Source organism: Coenobita brevimanus, chromosome 53 (assembly GCF_032717465.1).
Source record: "Coenobita brevimanus isolate Jiangsu-jjx chromosome 53, ASM3271746v2, whole genome shotgun sequence".
NCBI classification, from domain to species: domain Eukaryota; kingdom Metazoa; phylum Arthropoda; class Malacostraca; order Decapoda; family Coenobitidae; genus Coenobita; species Coenobita brevimanus.
In genome coordinates this window covers 27,692,895-27,711,125 of record NC_137006.1, presented here as the reverse complement: position 1 = coordinate 27,711,125, position 18,231 = coordinate 27,692,895, and the positions used below count along the sequence as shown (strand labels likewise).

The 18,231-nt window shown below is 40.4% G+C and overlaps 1 protein-coding gene across 1 annotated transcript; it reads right to left on the bottom strand.

Moving 5' to 3' along the window:
• Positions 1-3,512: 3,512 nt before the first annotated feature.
• Positions 3,513-4,127, bottom strand: LOC145400779 (uncharacterized). Its single transcript, XM_080273215.1, has one exon. It carries the CDS (start codon positions 4,125-4,127, stop codon positions 3,513-3,515), a length of 615 nt encoding a protein of 204 aa, XP_080129341.1.
• Between the last annotated feature and the right edge of the window lie 14,104 nt (positions 4,128-18,231).

Sequence of the window (18,231 nt, the reverse complement as noted above, 5' to 3'; positions counted from 1 at the left end):
TTACTTCACCCCTGACAATAAATAACTAATACTATTAATAATATCAGGTTCTTGCTGATGCTTAACTCCTAGAAGGGACAACGGGTTTTAAGCTTAATACAACAAGACTGACCTAAGTACCAGTTATGAATAGCAAAACGTTTATGCAAGCTAGGAGCTATATGGGAAATAAGCTTAATTATGGAGAAATGAAACACGACTTTACATTACATTAAGCTTAAGAAAAAGAACTGTTAAATTTATTGATTACAAAATAAATTTAACGATACATTTCAAAATCAAATTAATGAGATCGCACTCACTCACTTACTCAAAAGCTAAATTCTTACGCCTAGGAAAAACACCTTAACTTAACTCTTAAGTCTAGGAAATGAAAAGAAATACTGGTCAATGAATGCGGTGTATCACCAACGAAGGGTGGGAGTCTGGAGAACTGTAGTCTAGTGGAGCCTGGGTGCTAGCTGACTTGTCACTGCTGGAGCACAGTACCTCACTCCGTCACGGCAAACACTGGACTGAATAAACTTGTGGGAAAAAGGGAGAACTAGGGCCGCATTTTTTAACGGCTAGAGTGAGCGAAACACGCCCAAAACAAATCGCTCAGCGGAAGTGCTAATGTCTCACACAAAGACGATCACTTATGACACTGAAAAATTGATTTGAAAGGACTCCCACCGATGAGCGGTTAACTGAATGATAAACTGAGATTCCACTTGAGTTCGCAGTTTCCCACAAAAGCCAATGTCACTAGCCGACTCGTGACAGTGCATTTGGTATGCATTTTGAGTTGCAGGTAGACCTACTGCTTAGAATGATAAACATGATGTTAACTATGAAAGTAAATAACTCTGCATCAAAATCACTGTACAGTTTTCAAGAAGGAATAATCCTGTCTTGCAAGTCAATCATAGGACTGTTCGAAATGTTAAAACACAGCCATCAACTTAATTTCATTATCACCAGGAGACTGGATCAAGACTGCCTTGAAAAATTCTTTGGCTGCATCAGGCAAATGGGCAACACTTTATGATCATCCAGATGCTGTTAGTTTTAAGTATCGACTAAAGAAGGTAATGTTAGGTAAACAAGTTGCTTTTGTCAGTGAAAATAGTAATATAAGCCAAAATGAAGACCCTTGTGATTCTGTAATGGGTAAGGTGGCCAATGTAACTAAGAGTAAATCAGGCACACATGATCCCAAACTTGCACTGGATATCTGCCTAACTAGTCTTCTGTTTCAAGAGATGGATTTGGACATGGAAAACTTGGATGATAAAGAGTCTCTGGACTTGCATGAAGACTGCGAAAATATGAGAAATGTCAATGTATCACAACCGGCTAGCACAGTAAAAGAAGAACAGTCCCTGTAGTATATTGGTGGGTACATTGTGAAAAAGTTTTCAGCTAAATACTCATATCTAGGATACAAAGCAGGGAACTGTGAACCGTCAGGTAATTCATAGACCGAAATGGTCAGTAGAGGTCACTTGCATATGCCTTCTGATAGCTTCTCCTCTCAGTTACTGGTTATGAGGGAAGTATTTAAAACTGTGCATGGTGAAGAGCTGAGAGAGGGCAAATTGTGCGTACAAACTCTTGTATCAGAAATGGAGCATGCAAGAGTTGACCAGCCATCAGATGTCATTTCATTTTTTGCAAAAATATCCGTCTTCTTTAGGATGAAGCACCTTAATAGAATCATCAGACAGAACAAGCAAAAGAATCTTGAATGTAGAGGAATGTTAAGGATAAAAATGAAAATTACAACATAGGTTACATGTTTTATGTGTACCAGTGTATGTCTCTGTATGTATAGTTTTGTGTATACAATACGATTATATGAAGAAGAAAAAAACTGCAATAGGCCGTCTGACCCATTCTAGCCAATTCCAAAAAGGTGGATAAACTACAGGAGTAAAACAATGATGATGTATGTACTGTAGGTCTTATATGATTCTCCATAGCAAAGAAGAAGGCTTTGTTTACCATTAAAGCATTAACGAAGATAACACTATAAACAGTTTACTCCACCTCTTCATCAACAGAAACCTATAAATCTATATGTAAAAGTAGCATTAAAGAAGAACCGGCTTTCTTAAGGAAGTGCAATTATATATGTACTGTAGGATGTGAGGAAAAAAGCAAAAACAAGAAAAGGTTGAATAAATAGGTGTACGCTAAACCAGTATTCATCCAGGTGGCTGGGAGCTGACCTTCATGTGACGTCACTGAGCGGGCTAGGCTTATTTGGATCGCCATGCTGGCTGCCCGTATGTGAGTGGATCCTGGGTTGAGCAATCTCTCTGCAGAGGTCGTGATTAGATCCAGGTACAGCTGAGGAAAGGCCTCCTTCATCTGATCAGATGTGGTTGAGCTACTGGAGGTGAGACACACGAAAGGTTCCACCAGATGAACGCCGATAGCCACTTCCACTGAGGCCATGATATGCACGTATTCCAGCATCTCAAAACACTTATGTAAACCAGCTAACTGGTGATCGACTGGAATTTGAGCAACATCTTGGTCCAAGAAGAGAGCTGCCACACAACTGTACACAAGAGAGTTGAGCCTCTCCTTCTGCAGTCTCATGGCCAAGTTCTTCTTCTGTCCAAGAAATACGTCAAACATGTCTGCCATGTTCCATTGTTTGTGGTCGAAGTCGTGGGAGACCAGTCTCAGAAGACATTTGAGCCAGTTCTCAGTGTCATATACCTGAGGGTTGGCTATCATGATAAGAAATCCTGCAAATATTTTCTCTGGCCCAATAATATCGACGTCACTCCAGAGCTTGCACAGCTCCGTGTTGAACATCAAACGCGGATGAACTTGGCAAAGTAGGTGGTCAGCGAAGTGGTTGACTTCCAACTTTTCAGTTACCATTCCCTCGACTCGAATGTTGTGGCTGACACTGTCTGTCATGTTGAAGTTGATCTTGCTCCACAGGCTTTGTGGAGGTATGGTATGCCTCTATACACCTCCAAGATCAAAAGGACAGCCACTTTCAGATAGACTAGGTTCTCCTTCGTCTCAGAAGCAATTCTGAGCGTTGAAAAAGGATAGTACTTCCCCTTGATTGTGACTCCTTGGACGGAATCTGCTCTAGTCCCTTGTGTTCTGATACCATCATAGTGATAGGTAATTGGGACCTTCTTATCACAGACCAACATCTCGTACACAATCTGGGAATGAGTGAACGCTTCGATGGCTTTGCCCAGAGTGATGTTGGTTTTCTTGCGAGGAACAGTGCTGAGATCAATGATACGGTCATCTTCGTCGTGGTACTGCCAATTGAGGTTGAACATAATACCACCCTACTTCCACTACGGCTGCAGAAGCCTTCACCACTGACAAGTGGAAGCTGGACATCAGCTTGCCGATAACACAGTAATATTCTGGCCTAACTTTTTGTGGGCTGTGCTATGTGTGATTCCAGTGTTCAGGAAGAGTCTTCTCGAATGATGAGGATGAGGAGTTTGTCACAAACTTCCACTTCTTGGACGACATTTCCTCTTCTACTGGTTGGTATTCCTTGTCGCAAATTTCTTGACACTCTCGTCTTCCTGGTCATCTGAGACGAGGTTACTCAGACTAACTTTATACAGTCTTGCCAAATCGATCGCTTCCCTCCTCATCAGTTCGGCCATCCCTTCTCCACTCTTCTGTCTCCTCAGTGCTATTTTCTTCCACCTCCTGTCTACAAACGTTTCACAAAACATCTTCCTAGCTGTCCTCTGATCTTGCAGATGTGCTTCGTCATCTTTGGTCATTTTGACACCATATAACATCTCTTGTTTTTTGATGGACCATTTGTCCTCTGTCGCTACCTTGAAAAGTGTGCTCTTTGCATGGTTCTTTAATGGCTCAACACAGTTCTGGCACCAGGATTCAGTTCTGTTCTTCCTGGTTTGAAGGAGAGAAGAAAACTCTTCGTAAAACTTCAGGATCGCATTTTTCATGTTGCTGTTGGTTTTGGTGTAGATGTTGCACCAAATGTAATGGTCTATGACTCTGTCTTCAACCAACACAGCAGCTTGTTCACGACGAAGTTGGGCATGACCAGCACTACGAGGGCGAATATGGAAGATCATCAGTTCTATGTCTTTCTCATATGCCTGGAGCGAATTCATAACGTTCACTGTAGATTTCAACATTCACCGTCCTCTCGATCATGGATCTGATTTCCCTCATTTTGAGAAAAAGCAACACTATTCAACCAAAACCTGAAGAAGCATAATAATTAACTTAGGCGTGTATAAAAACAATGAAACTGTGCTACAGACTATCTATTCGCCATACACCTGCCTGAATGAATAATAGGTGCCCATCTCACAGGGGGCCAAAACAATTCATGGCTAGGAATATTTTTCATGACAATGAATTTATTCAGGCATGGCACATTTTAAGACCCAGAGGTATAACATTCACCGAATTGTCACCCCCCCCCCTCCCCTGTTCTTAGTGTGGAGCATTTGCTTAGTTTCCATAGACGTGTATGCAGTCATTTTTCAAGTTTTTCAGCAGTTCATTATAAATGAACTAAATTACATTACCAGGTGCACCAGACGATTCTCTTCACGTTGGTAAAAAAAAAAATCATTTTCGAAACGAAAAAATGGTCCCAGCACCGGCAAAAATATGGATATTTCTGAGACGCAGTTACTTGGTTTCCACAGGCGTGTACGCAATCATTTTGCGAATTGCTAATTCAAGAAATGAGTCATAACTCCGGAACCGGTGGCCTGATTGGACTGGAAATTGCTTTATTCTTCAAAGTTAGGGAATTTTAGCGGTACCTTGCTCAGACAGATATTGCGCTACAATGCGCCATTTTTGCTGTGTTTTGGTAGCTGGACAAACCAACAAACATACAGAAATCTGATCATTATAACATAATTATTATTATTATTATGATTATGATTATAATTATTATTGTTGTTGTTATTATTACTATTATATTAATATTGATATATCAGCGATTCTTGTACCATTAGCAGATAGCAAGTTCTGAGCATCATGCATGCATGTTCGCACACGTGTGTGTGGGGGGGGGGGTTGATGTGTGCCAGTGTCTCTGTGAACAAAATAAAGAGTTTATATCCAGTTTTAGCCAAACTTCATGGAAGGGTTGATGGTCAACCATGGAGGAAACTTGAAGTTTTATACAAGACTAAATCAAAGGCCAAGGTCAAAGGGCTAGGTCTAACATAGATCTAGGAATATCAACCTAATCAGGTTTTACCCACCATAGACCAAACATAACACAATGGTTGCCAATAAGGCAAGGATAAAGTGATTCAGTTTTGAGATCAGGCAATAAAAGGTCAAGGTCAGAGGGCACGGTCAAAATCCTAACTGTGTTAGCAAAAAACTCAAACAGTTTTGATCCACTTGTAACTAACTTTGGAAGAACAGTTGAAGATCGACCAAGAATGAAGGCAATTACTTTTTTCAATAGGTCTAAGGTCTAGGTCATAGGGCAATGTATTTTTTTTTTCCCATCCGATATACGATAGACCAAATGTTGAGAAGGACTGGGAATGTGGCAAATATGAAACGTTTTAATTGTAAGAGCAAGCAGTCAAACGTCAGGTTCACAGGGCTAGTTAAAAATTCAACTCGTGTGTACGCTTGTCATATATATATATATATATATATATATATATATATATATATATATATATATATATATATATATATATATATATATATATATATATATAACTGATATTTCTTTTAGAGCAATAGGTTAAAGGTAAAAGAAACAGGGCATGGCCACCTAAAACAGTAATTTTCCGAGTTGGACTTGTCTTCCTGGAAGGCATGGGGATAAGGCGAGTATGAAGTAATGTTTTTTTACAGTAATCTATCAAAGGTCAAGGTCAAAAGGCAAAAATCAAGTAGTCGGCCTTTTGACCTTTTGGTGGTCGCAGGCGTTGCATACTCCGAGTGCTCTTTGTTGTTGTTGTTGTTATTATTATTATTATTATTATTATTATTATTATTATTATTATTATCATCATCATCATCATCATCATCATCATCATCATCATCATCACCATCATCGTTATTATTATTATTATTATTATCATTATTATTATTATTATTATTTTTATTATTATTATTATTATTCCTATTATTATTGTTATTATTATTATCAATATTATTATTATCGTTATTATTATTATCGCCAGCCTATACAAGGTGAAGCAATAATGTTTTTGCCCGTGTGTGTGTGTGTGTGTGTGTGTGTGTGTGTGTGTGTGTGTGTGTGTGTATGAACCCATTATATCTCTTGATTTGATTGGGCTATCAACATGAAACCTTCAGGATATCAATATATGGCCAAAATCTTGGCCGAGTTCGAGAACGGGCACTTGGGATCAAGGTCAAGGGCACCAAAATGGCTGCCAAAGGTCAACTAGCTTTTATCGCCTGCCTTTAGCTCCATTATGTCTCATGAACGACTTCAGCTATCAACATAAAACCTTCAGGGTATCAAGATATGGCCAAAATCTTGGACTCGGCCAACAGCATATTCTGGCAGGTGATTACCTTTCGGCTCCCGAATGCTTTTCTTTCATTATTATTAGTTTACTATTATCATTATCATCATCATTATTATTATTATTATTATTATTATTATTATTATTATTATTTTACTACTACTACTATTTCTACTACTACTACTACTACTACTACTACTACTACTGCTGCTGCTGCTGCTGCTGCTGCTACTACTACTACTACTACTGCTGCTGCTACTATTATAATTGCCGGTATTATTATTATTATTATTATTATTCAGTCAGTTTACTCTCCATTTTCCTCCTATTAATAACTGGTTGTTTTCCAACCTCTGCTCATAGAACAGCTCCGTCAAGCTTGGCATCATCCATGTGCAATCCTCTCATGATTTTTTTCATCTGTGGTGACTACCAGTGTTGCCTAGTCTAATTCTGGTTTTATCTCAGACACTTTTCTCCCTCAGCGTCTCCACATCTATATTATTAAAAGTCGCTCTCATTTGGCCATGAGTTCAATGATATAATTCTTCTCGCGTGATATTTACCTCAGTCAACGAAGTTGGAAGGAGTTTTTGTATTCTCTCTCTCTCTCTCTCTCTCTCTCTCTCTCTCTCTCTCTCTCTCTCTCTCTCTCTCTTTTTAATACAAAATATCTCAAAATGCTGCCACTGGATTTCAGGAAAATGTGGTAGACAGGTGGGCAGTGGGTCAAAGAGGAGTTGCTTAGATTTTGAGGTGGGTCTGGATGCAGCTCGAGGGATTAATTATATTTTCTATTGGCGCTGGCAGAGGTATGCGCTCCGAGAGTAAAACCGTAGAGTTATCAAACTATGTGAGATCGTAAATGTATTCGTCTGGTAGGAAAGAGGTTTAAAACCAGTTAATCTTATATTTTGTTGGCGTTGAAAGAGGAATGTGGTCTATGAGTGCTTTCTAGTTCATCGCATATGGTCACTCCTAGGACTTTCTCTTCATATATATATATATATATATATATATATATATATATACTCGTATATCTATATCTCCTGATCTTTCATCGTTCACTCGCATTGTCTTGTACGTGCCACTTTTTTGCAATGAAAGCCATTTTCAGAGTTGGGTTGCAGCGATACAATTTGTCCAAAATCAACTTGCAAATATTAAGAGCAGTCACCATCATAAATACATATTATAGTTTTTGCAGCATCTGCAAACATATAACTAATCAGCTTTTCTCTCATGTCACTAATATATATACAGAAGAAAAGTTGCGTTAAAACTGAACCCTGAACGCCACTAGCCACATTTCTCCATTGAAACTACTTGTCCCTTGTAAGTGTTCTCATCTATCCACCAAAAATTATCCTTCAGTTTCCACAACAGTCAATGCATCCCTCTAGTGCTTTTCAGTTATAACAACAATCACTGTCTTGTGCGGCAATTTATCGAAAGTCTACTCGTATCCCCAGTCTGCTCAACCCTCCCTCTCCTGTATAAAACTTATCACTCTCGTGTACGAACTCAGTAAATTGAGTGGCAAAAGACGATCCTTCCTTGGAACCTTACTTCTTCTTGAAGAAAGTCTAATATTTTTCAAACAATATTTTCAAAAAGTTTGCAAACAACGGTAGTGTGTGTGTGTGTGTGTGTGTGTGTGTGTGTGTGTGTGTGTGTGTGTGTGTGTGTGTGTGTGTGTGTGTGTGTGTGTGTGTGTGTGTGTGTGTGTGTGTGTGTGTGTGTTTGTATGTGTGTGTGTGTGTGGTAGTAGATGGGTTCTGGTTGAGACAAGTTTCGTCACAAACTTTAAATTTGTGGCTGCTGGCAAAACGAAAAACACGAGAGAGAGAGAGAGAGAGAGAGAGAGAGAGAGAGAGAGAGAGAGAGAGAGAGAGAGAGAGATGGATCCTTGGCTTTCCATTTCTTCCGTCCTTGAAGTTTTATTAACTTTTCCTTTCGTCCTCGGTTTCTTCCTCCCTTTCTCTCGTTTTCTCATCCTTCCCTCCTCTCTCTCTCTCTCTCTCTCTCTCTCTCTCTCATTTTCACTTCCCGTTTTCACTTTTCTTCCACCCCTTTCTGTTCATCCCTCATTACTTTTACCGTTTAGTCTGTCTGTCTTACGCTGCTAGAAAGATAAACAGCCTTGTAGGGTCAGTGAATGTGCTGTTTTCTCTGCTAAAATATTTTTATACTTAAATTCAATTTTTCAAGTTGGTCAACTCATTTTGCAGTGATGGAGACACTTGGGTATTTTATTCAGGTTTAATCAATATGGTTTTGTTCAGCTAAGGAAAATCCCAGTTGTCAGCGAGGTAGATTATGGTCTTCGTTGTCCCATGCTTTGCTTTGGTCACAGTCTTACAACTTTTACATTTTTTTTAAAATATGAAGGACAATACATACTTGTATATATTTGATTCCTGTTAAAGATGGTCAAGTAGTCTGCTATGCTGGCTATTAAACTGGCAACCCAGTGGTGTCAGGGTTTGAAACTTGGTGAGGGTGGCTTAATTCAGGGGTGTGCTCCCAAACTTTTTGAGCTGGTAGGTTATATATATATATATCCAGGGTAATACCTACGGGAAGTAACTGCGGTGATCTGGATGAGGCAGTGCCTATCTATTCCATAACAGTGATGCTCGTAGGCCTAACCTACGGAGATGAGCACCGCGACCAAGCGTCTTATGGCTCTTTACCAACCTTCTACATTTGCTAAAGAAACGGAACGGTATCTGCAAAGGATGTCGTTATCAAAACTATTGAAATAAATTTTCTAACATGAAACAGATTCATTTTTCCTTTTCAACATCAATAGTTTTCATTTTTCTTCGGAGAGAGAGAAAAAAAAAACGGTGGTTAATTTGTGAGTGGAATGGATGCGAATAGGAATTATACACATACCTGCGTATAGGTTATAATTTTTAAACACTTAACACCAAGAACGACTTTCATTCTTTATTTTCCCTATCTCTATACGATTAAACCTAACTTCGGAGATATTTTTTAAAAGGAAGAATTAGATATAATCATCATTAAATCTTTCACTAACAGATACAGCCGCTGAAGTAATAAATCGAATAAAGATAACCAGAATAAAATCTCTCCCTCCAATACGAGACAGCTTTCCTGATATAAATATAGCAATATGAGGTCAGCCGGAACAAAATGTAGAGGACGTCCCTGTCATGGAGGAGATCTTGTTCTACCTTATTTCATCTTTTTAAAGTTATGTCAGATAACCCTTACCGCCACAGGATGTATCTTTCATATTGTTCTTCCCACATCCACACGATTAATTCTGCTGACGATGGATTTTTCGTGCTGAGTGGGTTTAATATAGCCTTCATTAATCCCTTCGGTATCAGGCAACTCTTATTTGCTGAATAAAATCGTTAATGAGCATGTTAGCTGCCTTCACCTACTGCTATTATCCCAGAAGAGGTGATGACTATGATGATGATGATGATGATGATGATGATGATGATGATGACGATGATGATGATGATAATGATGATGATGATGATGATGATGGTGATGAACATAAACTCTTTGACCACTAAGAGTTTTCTAGATCGACCAAAATCACGTGGATGTAACCTAAATAGAGTTCTCAGGTTTATCAACCTCAGAGAAAGGGTTAGCTGAGTTAATAGCGAGGCTTTTGACTGGTAGGGTTTTTCTCAGAGTCTTCAGAACAATGTCTTGTGGTACAACCTCCAATAAAATATCCAAGCGCACCAGTCGCAGCGACAGGGTCAGTATTAATTAATATGCAGCATTATACAATATGCTGCTTTACAGTCAAATTTTTGCCGTTGCTATTGAGTGACCAGGGTTGGTCTGGCTATGCAAACCCATCAAAGGCAGGCAAGCAGCTGCCACTGCAGGGCCATCCCGTGCAGTGAATCGATGAGGCCACTGCAGGGCCATCCCGTGCAGTGAACCGATGAGGCCAATGCAGGGCCATCTCGTGCAATGGACAGATGTGGCCACTGCAGGGCCATCCCCCGCAGTGAACTGACGGTACCCTGAGGCACCGTCTTGTCACAAAGAGGAGCGGAGGAGAGTGTTGAGGTTTGGTTCCTGGATGGCGCCGCGTCAATATATCTACCCGGTTATCAGAAGGACAATAACAGGTTCCACAGCATCCCATTATTCGGTTATATGGTTAACACCCAGCACTGTAAATGGTTTCCTTTGGTTATGGGAAACCATCAGGCTTATCATTCACTGTAGTCACCTAAAGAGGAGAGAAGAGTAATGAAAGTGGCTGGAAGGATGGGAGAAATAGGAAGAGAGGAGGAAGGATACAGGAAAAGAATGATAAAGTTGAAAAAAGAGTAGGCAGCACTACATCAAGTGAGTGGATGATGGGTGCCATCACCTACCACCACTTTGTCACAATCTCGAAAGAACAAGTTTGTATACATTATCCTGAATCTCCTAATGGCGGCGATACTGCTACTGTTACTACTACTACTACTACTACTACTGCTACTACTACTACCAATGATGATGATGACAAACAGAATGAGAATGAACATGACCTATTATTCTGGAATGCTAATGAATATTACAGACATAATAATTGTGAAAATAACGATAATAAAAATAGTAATGAAAGCGTAAGCCCTACTCCAATATCCTCTTCTACATAAATATCCATTCTCACCAACATCCAGAAACAGCACATTTCTCTGACAATGAATCATTATGCAATGATTTACGCAAATTTGCACTGAGCACAAGTATCCTTACAGAATTATCTATAAAAGGGTTTCTAATGATATGATGATTAAAACGACGATAATAATTATAACGTAATAATGATGATGTGCTCGTCATCAAAATTACCTTGAAAGTGATGACGAGGATGGAAATAAAACTGATATGACAAATATAATACCACGTATAATAGTAATAAAGTGAACCCTAATGTAATATCCTTCTAAACACACACACACACACACACACACACACACACACACACACACACACACACACACACACACACCATTATCATCCTCAAACATCCAATCTGCTTACAGTTTCTCGATAACTTTTATGACGGCCCTTTGTATAAATCCGCGATGAATAAAAAACAACTGATTGCTAGATGAAGCTAAAAGGAAAACCGTTTCTGATGGTCTCTTGTAAAGCTCTTTGATGGAGGTGTCTTTACAACAGCCAGTAATTAAAAGTTCACTCATTAATTTAAAAGACTGGCTGTTAATGAAACCTTTCAGTTCTGTTTGTCTGTAAATAATTCTATGTAGTTAAGTAAAGGAATCTGGACACTGGAAACATGACAGTCAGTACCGGAAAGTGACGGCCTACTGTTGTACACAACACCTTATTCTTTCTGCCAGTGAGATAACAAAATTTTGAGTAGTGACGTCATTGGGAATTAGTTTTACTTTCAAAGGATGAACAGGAGAAGGGAGAACCAATTACACACAGAACAAATTGCATACACCAGACTACAGTTTTTTTTCTTTTTTATGTCAGGAAGAAGGAACCAAACGCAACGAGCCAGCAAAACTATTCCTTCCAAGAGAAAAACAAAATATAAGAGAGAGCCAAATTCAAGATCCGATCATTTCCAGATGTCTGGACACAATGCGTTTGAAAAACTGGAGATCATAGGAAGCAGGAAATACAGACAGAGGGAGACAGTTCCAGAGCTGACCTGTTGCATAAATGAAGGACTGGGAGTAACGGTTAACTCTTGCATTAGAGAGTTGGACAGAAAAGGGATGAGAGTTTGCTGCTAGACGGGTGCTACGCGTCCGTCGTAGGCGTGGAGAAATGCATGCAGACAGCTCAGAGGAGCAGTGACCATTGAAGTAGCAATAGAAAAGAGATAAAGATGCAACAGTGCGGCGACGAGACAAAGGTTTAAGGGAGTCAGTAAGAGGAGGAGAGTTAATGAGGGGAAAAGCCTTTAACTCCACCCTATTGAGAAGAGCTGTACGTGGGGAGCCTCTCCACATATGAGAGTTGTACTCTACACAGGGGCGGATAAAACCCCTGTATAGAGTCAACAATTGTGCAGGGGTAAAGAAGGAATGGAGTCGGCTTAGCACACCCAATCTCTTGGATGCAGATTTTACAAGGGATGTAATATGATCTTTCCAAGACAAGTCCCGAGTAAATGAAACCCCAAGCATGTTCAGGGATGATGCAGGATTAAGCTGAATATTATCAAACATTAGTGGGTATACCTGTGGAAGATTCTGTCAGGTTGATAGGTGCAAAAACTGAGTCTTTGATGCATTAAAAACAACAAGATTATTTTTACCCCAGTTAGAGATATGAGCCAAGTCAGACATTAGGTGTGCCATAGCCTCATCCCTTCTTTGTTGAAGTAACTGCTGAGATAGACGTTGCGGGAATCGAATGGAAAGGTGAAGGGTGGAGTCATCAGCGTATGAGTGGATAGGGTTAGATATACAGATTAGAAAGTCATTGATGAATAAAAGGAAGAGTGTTGGTGATAGGACAGAGCCCTGAGGAACACCACTGTTAATAGATCTAGGAGAAGAACGATGGCCGTCTACAACAGCGGCTATAGAACGACCAGAAAGGAAGCTAGAGATGAAGGCACAGATAGAAGGAGAGAAACCGTAAGAGGGCAGTTTGGAAATTAAAGATTTATGCCAGACTTGATCGAAAGCCTTAGAGATGTCAAGTGCAATGGAAAAGCTTTCGCCAAAGTCCCGAAAGGAGGATGACCAGGAGTCTGAAAGGTAGGTGAGAAGATCGCCGGTGGAGCGTCCCTGAAGGAACACATATTGACGTTCAGAAAGAAGGTTGTGATAGGAAAGATGCTTTAAAATTTTTCTATTAAGAACAGACTCGAAAACTTTTGAGATACAGGATGTTAAAGCAATTGGACGATAATTAGAGGGTTGGGAATGGTCACCTTTCTTTGGGACTGGCTGAATGAGAGCAAACTTCCAGCAAGAAGGAAAGGTACAAGTTGATAGACATAGGCGAAAGAGTTTGCCTAGGCAGGGTGTAAGCACAGAAGCACAGTTCTTGAGAACAAGAGGAGGGACACCATCAGGCCCATATGCCTTGTTAGCATTGAGGCCAGTGATGGCAGAAAATACATCAGCTGAAGAAATTTTAATGTCAGCCATGAGGAAGTCAGAGGGGGGAAGTGATGGAGGAACAGCACTGGAATCGTCTAAGGTGGAATTGTAGGAGAAAGTCTGAGTGAAGAGATCTGCTTTATCAGTAGAAAAAATAGCTACAGAGCCATCAGAGTAGAAAAGAGGGAAGGATGATGAGGTAAAGTTGTTAGAAAGATTATTGGCAAGGTGCCAGAAGGAGCAGGAAGAATTCGAGTTAGAGAGTTGAGAGCATTTAGTACGGATGATATTATTTTTAGCAGAGCGAAGAACAGACTTAGCACGATTCCGGGCAGAAACGTATAAAAGATGTGATTCAGGGGTGGGTTGGCTCCAGCACGTTTTATAGGCCCTCTCCTTCATGCGGACAGCATTAGAACAAGCGTGATTAAACCAAGGCTTTCGTGCATTAGTCAAAGGATATGAGAAAGGAATGTATGCTTCCATGCCCGAAAGAATAACCTCTGTAATGCGCAAGGCACACCCAGATGGCTCCCGGCCATGGAAGCAATAATCATTCCAGGGAAAATCAAAGAAGTTCTGCCTGAGGGCCTCCCAGTCCGCAGCTCCAAAGTGCCACAGACGACGTTTCTTTGGAGGGTCCGCAGGCCGTACTGGAGCGATAGGACAGGTTAAGGTGATAAGGTTGTGATCGGAGGAGCCCAACAGAGAGGAAAGATTAACAGTGTAAGCAGAAGGATTAGTTGTAAGGAAGAGGTCAAGTATGTTGGAACTCTCTCCAAGGTGATCAGGGATACGGATAGGGCGCTGTACAAGCTGCTCTAGGTCATTAAGGATAGAAAAGGTGTAGGCTTGTTCACCAGGTGGATCAGTGAAAGGAGAGGAAAGCCAAAGGTGGTGGTGAACACTGAAATCTCCTAGAATGGAGATTTCAGAGAAAGGAGACATGGATAGAATGTGTTCCATCATAGAAAAGATAGTCAAAGAATTTTTGATAGTCAGTAGAATTAGGAGATAAGTAAACAGCACAGATATATTTAGTCAGAGAATGACAGGAAAACCGAAGCCAGAGTGTAAAGAATTCGGAAGAATCAAGTTCAGGAACACGAGAGCAAGATAAGTTGTTGCGTATATATACACAACAGCCACCTTTGGCTTTGAATTGAGTATAGAGAAAGTAGGAGGATACAGAAAAGGGTTTGCTGTCAGTTGCCTCAGACAGCAGAGTCTCAGTTAGAAAAAGAAGGTGAGGTTTAGAGAAGGAGAGGTGGTGCTCAACAGCGCGAAAGTTAGAGGAAAGGCCACGAATGTTGCAGAAATGAAGAAAAAGAGAGTCAGACAGTGGTTCCAGGCATCTTGAGTCGTCACCGGGAGAGGGGCAGAAGGTGGGGGCATTTATGGTCCCCCCCCCCCGGGGACTCCGAGGCTATGTTATTCGATGCCATTTTTCTTTTTAAATTTTGAAAAGGAAGTGTGGTGTGTACTGTGCATGTAGTTTAGTGTTGATAGTTAGACTTGTACTGGAGAGCATGCTGGCCTACTCTTTGTGTTGCTGAGACACTGAAAAAGTTCAGCAAAGGGGGATGATCAGGACCTAGTCCCGAGGGCTGATGAAACGGGAGCTCCAGCTCTCCCTATCATCAGCTTTCCATCCATCTTGGGAGAACTGCCCTGCTCGACTGGTGCTACAGTCTACTCCACAGGTGTCCACCATTCAGTTTAAAAATCCGTTAAAAGTTGGACTTGAACTTCTGTGGGTTGAGGTTTGGGGGAAACTAATATGAGGAAGCAGATTCCAAAAAGAAGAGGTTCAGGGAATGTAAGAATTCTGATGGACTGAGGCTGTGCAATAGAGCTGTGTGAAGCAAGTCATGCGCACTACAAGAAGCCCGTGTAGCACGGGGAAAGGCGTGGAGAGGTGGCACAATGGATGCAACCTCATTTCAGCATTTACTATCAAAGTATATGTAAACTAATTTAAGAAAGGCCAAATTCCTTCTTACCTGTACTGGAAGTAGTTCATTTGTAACTGTTGTGTTAACAATTATTCTTTTAGCTTTGTTCTGAATTCTGTCCAGTTGTTTCAGTGCAAACTCTCCATATCACTCCACAAAGGTGAACAATATTCAACCAGAGAGCACATACTACTCGTGTAAATTACAGCAAATGATTCGTCAGTGAAGTTGCGGACTCAGTACAGTAATCCAAGTTTCCCTGATACTGTTTGACCAAGTGATCTAACGTGAGGGGTCCAAGTAAGGGTACTGTTAAACGTAATATCAAGAATTGCATTACTGTCAGAGAAAAGAATATTTGTTGCACTGAGGTTAATGTAGGAATCAGGTGATATATGTCTGCTAATAAACTGGATATATATATATATATATATATATATATATATATATATATATATATATATATATATATATATATATATATATATATATATATATATATATATATATATATATATATATGCTGTTGGCATCCTACGTGTCAAGTGGGGTTGGTGGAGGATTAGTGCCCCTCCCTGTAAAACAATTAACTCTAAGCCATTGGCCGCCCCGGCTGGGATACCTGGCGTCTGGCAATGGATATATATATATATATAAATATATAAATATATATAAATATATATATATATATATATATATATATATATATATATATATATATATATATTCCAACAAGAAATGATACAATAATAATTTGTCCCCTTTAAATACTCATAAATAAGCCCTGATTTAAAGAGACTGCTGTGATAAGCTGGAAGTTAGAGGTATGAAGTTTTGTGAATGGGTGTGTTACTGTAAAAGAACTGTGAAGTGTTGCGTCATCTGCATAAAGAGGAATGGGACTATAGATGAGAGACAAGAGAGCATTATGAATGAGGAACAGGTTTGGAGACAGGACTGATACTTGAGGTACACAGGTATTAATGGGATGGAAATTCAGATGTACAGTTTTTTACCTTAAGTCTTATGTTTCTACTGACTGGGTATGATTTCGGTGGATTAAATAATGATAGGCCGTAGGAAGAGAGTTTGGATCACAGGGAACGATGTCATACCCTGTCAACACCTTTAAATATATCAAGGGTTACTGCATGGGTATTACCATGATGTTCAGTTGACTGATGAACTGTAAGTGTTACAAGACTGAGCATGTCACCAGTTGTTCTTTTATGGTGAAAATCGTATTGTCTGACATTAAATAAAGTTTAAAGTTCAAGATGTAGTAGTAGTAGTAGTTGTTCCCTAGGCAGTCTGGCCGAACAGCCCCGAATCTCTTAGGAAGGCCATGGCCGAGACTGGGCTTTCCCACAGAGCCCTCAAAGAGTGTATGTTGTGTTGTAGGCGTAGGTGATTGTGTGCAATGTAGTCTTCCATAATGTGCTTAATAGTATGGGGTGCTGTGTTGCATCCTGGACAGGCATCAGTGACGGTGTCATCCAGCCTCTTCTGATAGCTTAAGAGGGCTGGATGGTGCCCACATCTCAGCCTGGCCAGGTGGACCCTGTCCTCACGAGGAATATAGGATTCAGAAGGGTGGATGTCAGGAGGCTGTGCATGCAGCTGTGTGTTGTCTTTAAGTGACTGAATGGAGCGGCGAGTGATCTGAGTGTGGATATGCTTCTGGAAGCTGGTCTGAGGTGGACGAGGGGGGAGAGATGACAGTATTTGTGTATGGTATCGTGTGCTGGGTGTTGTTTTGATGTTCCTTGGTGTGGGTGGATGTGCTGCCACGTAATATAGTGGATGTTGTGGGTTTGTGGAGGCTGCAGCAAGAAACTGGGTGCCCCTCATGTCTAGGTGATCCTTGACTTTGATGACTTTGGTTTCTTGATGTAGGTGGACTGTGGGTGTAGTAGCTGTGCAGCCTGTGATTATTTTTAGAGCCTTGTTCTGTATGGTCTCTAGAGTGTTGTAGTGTGTATTGGTGAGGTTAGAAGCCCAACCAGGGCTTGCATTATTCATCACTGAACGTATGTATTGTTTGTATACTGTGGTGGTGGTTTCTTTGTTGTGTCCAAATGTTGTATGGGCAAGTGACCTCAAAGCATTGAGTCTTGATGTTATTTTATTTTCGATGTTTGTGATGTTTTGTTTAAATGACAGTGATGTATTGTATGTTACACCAAGGATTTTGTGTGTGTGTATGTGTGGTAGGAGAGTGTTGTTTATGGTGAGGTGTGGGATGTGACTGTGTTCTGCTGTCCAGTTTGTGAGAAGAGTCACTGTAGATTTGGCTGGGGCTATTTTGAGCCTGTTTGTGGTGAACCATTCGTGTAGTGTGTTGAGGTAAGGTTGAATGATGTGTGCTGCTGTGTTTGCGTTTTGGTGCGTACATGTAAGTGTTATATCATCTACATAGGAAGCTATGTGTATCTGTGGTGTGTGGGGTGTGGGTACGTCGTGCATGTATAGGTTAAAGAACGTAGGGGACAAAACAGATCCTTGGGGGACGCCGTTTGTGAAGTTTCTGATGTTAGAAGACTGACTGGCATATGTTACGTGAGCACATCTGCCTGCTAAGTAGTTTGCCAGCCATCTTTTTGTGTTATTGTGCATGTTTGTGTTGACTATTTTGTTTGTGAGGTTGTGGCAGGGGATGGCATCAAAAGCTTTGCT

Excerpts from the sequence above, each read along its gene's own strand:
- LOC145400779 (XM_080273215.1), bottom strand. The coding sequence starts at position 4,127 with ATGAATTCGCTCCAGGCATATGAGAAAGACATAGAACTGATGATCTTC.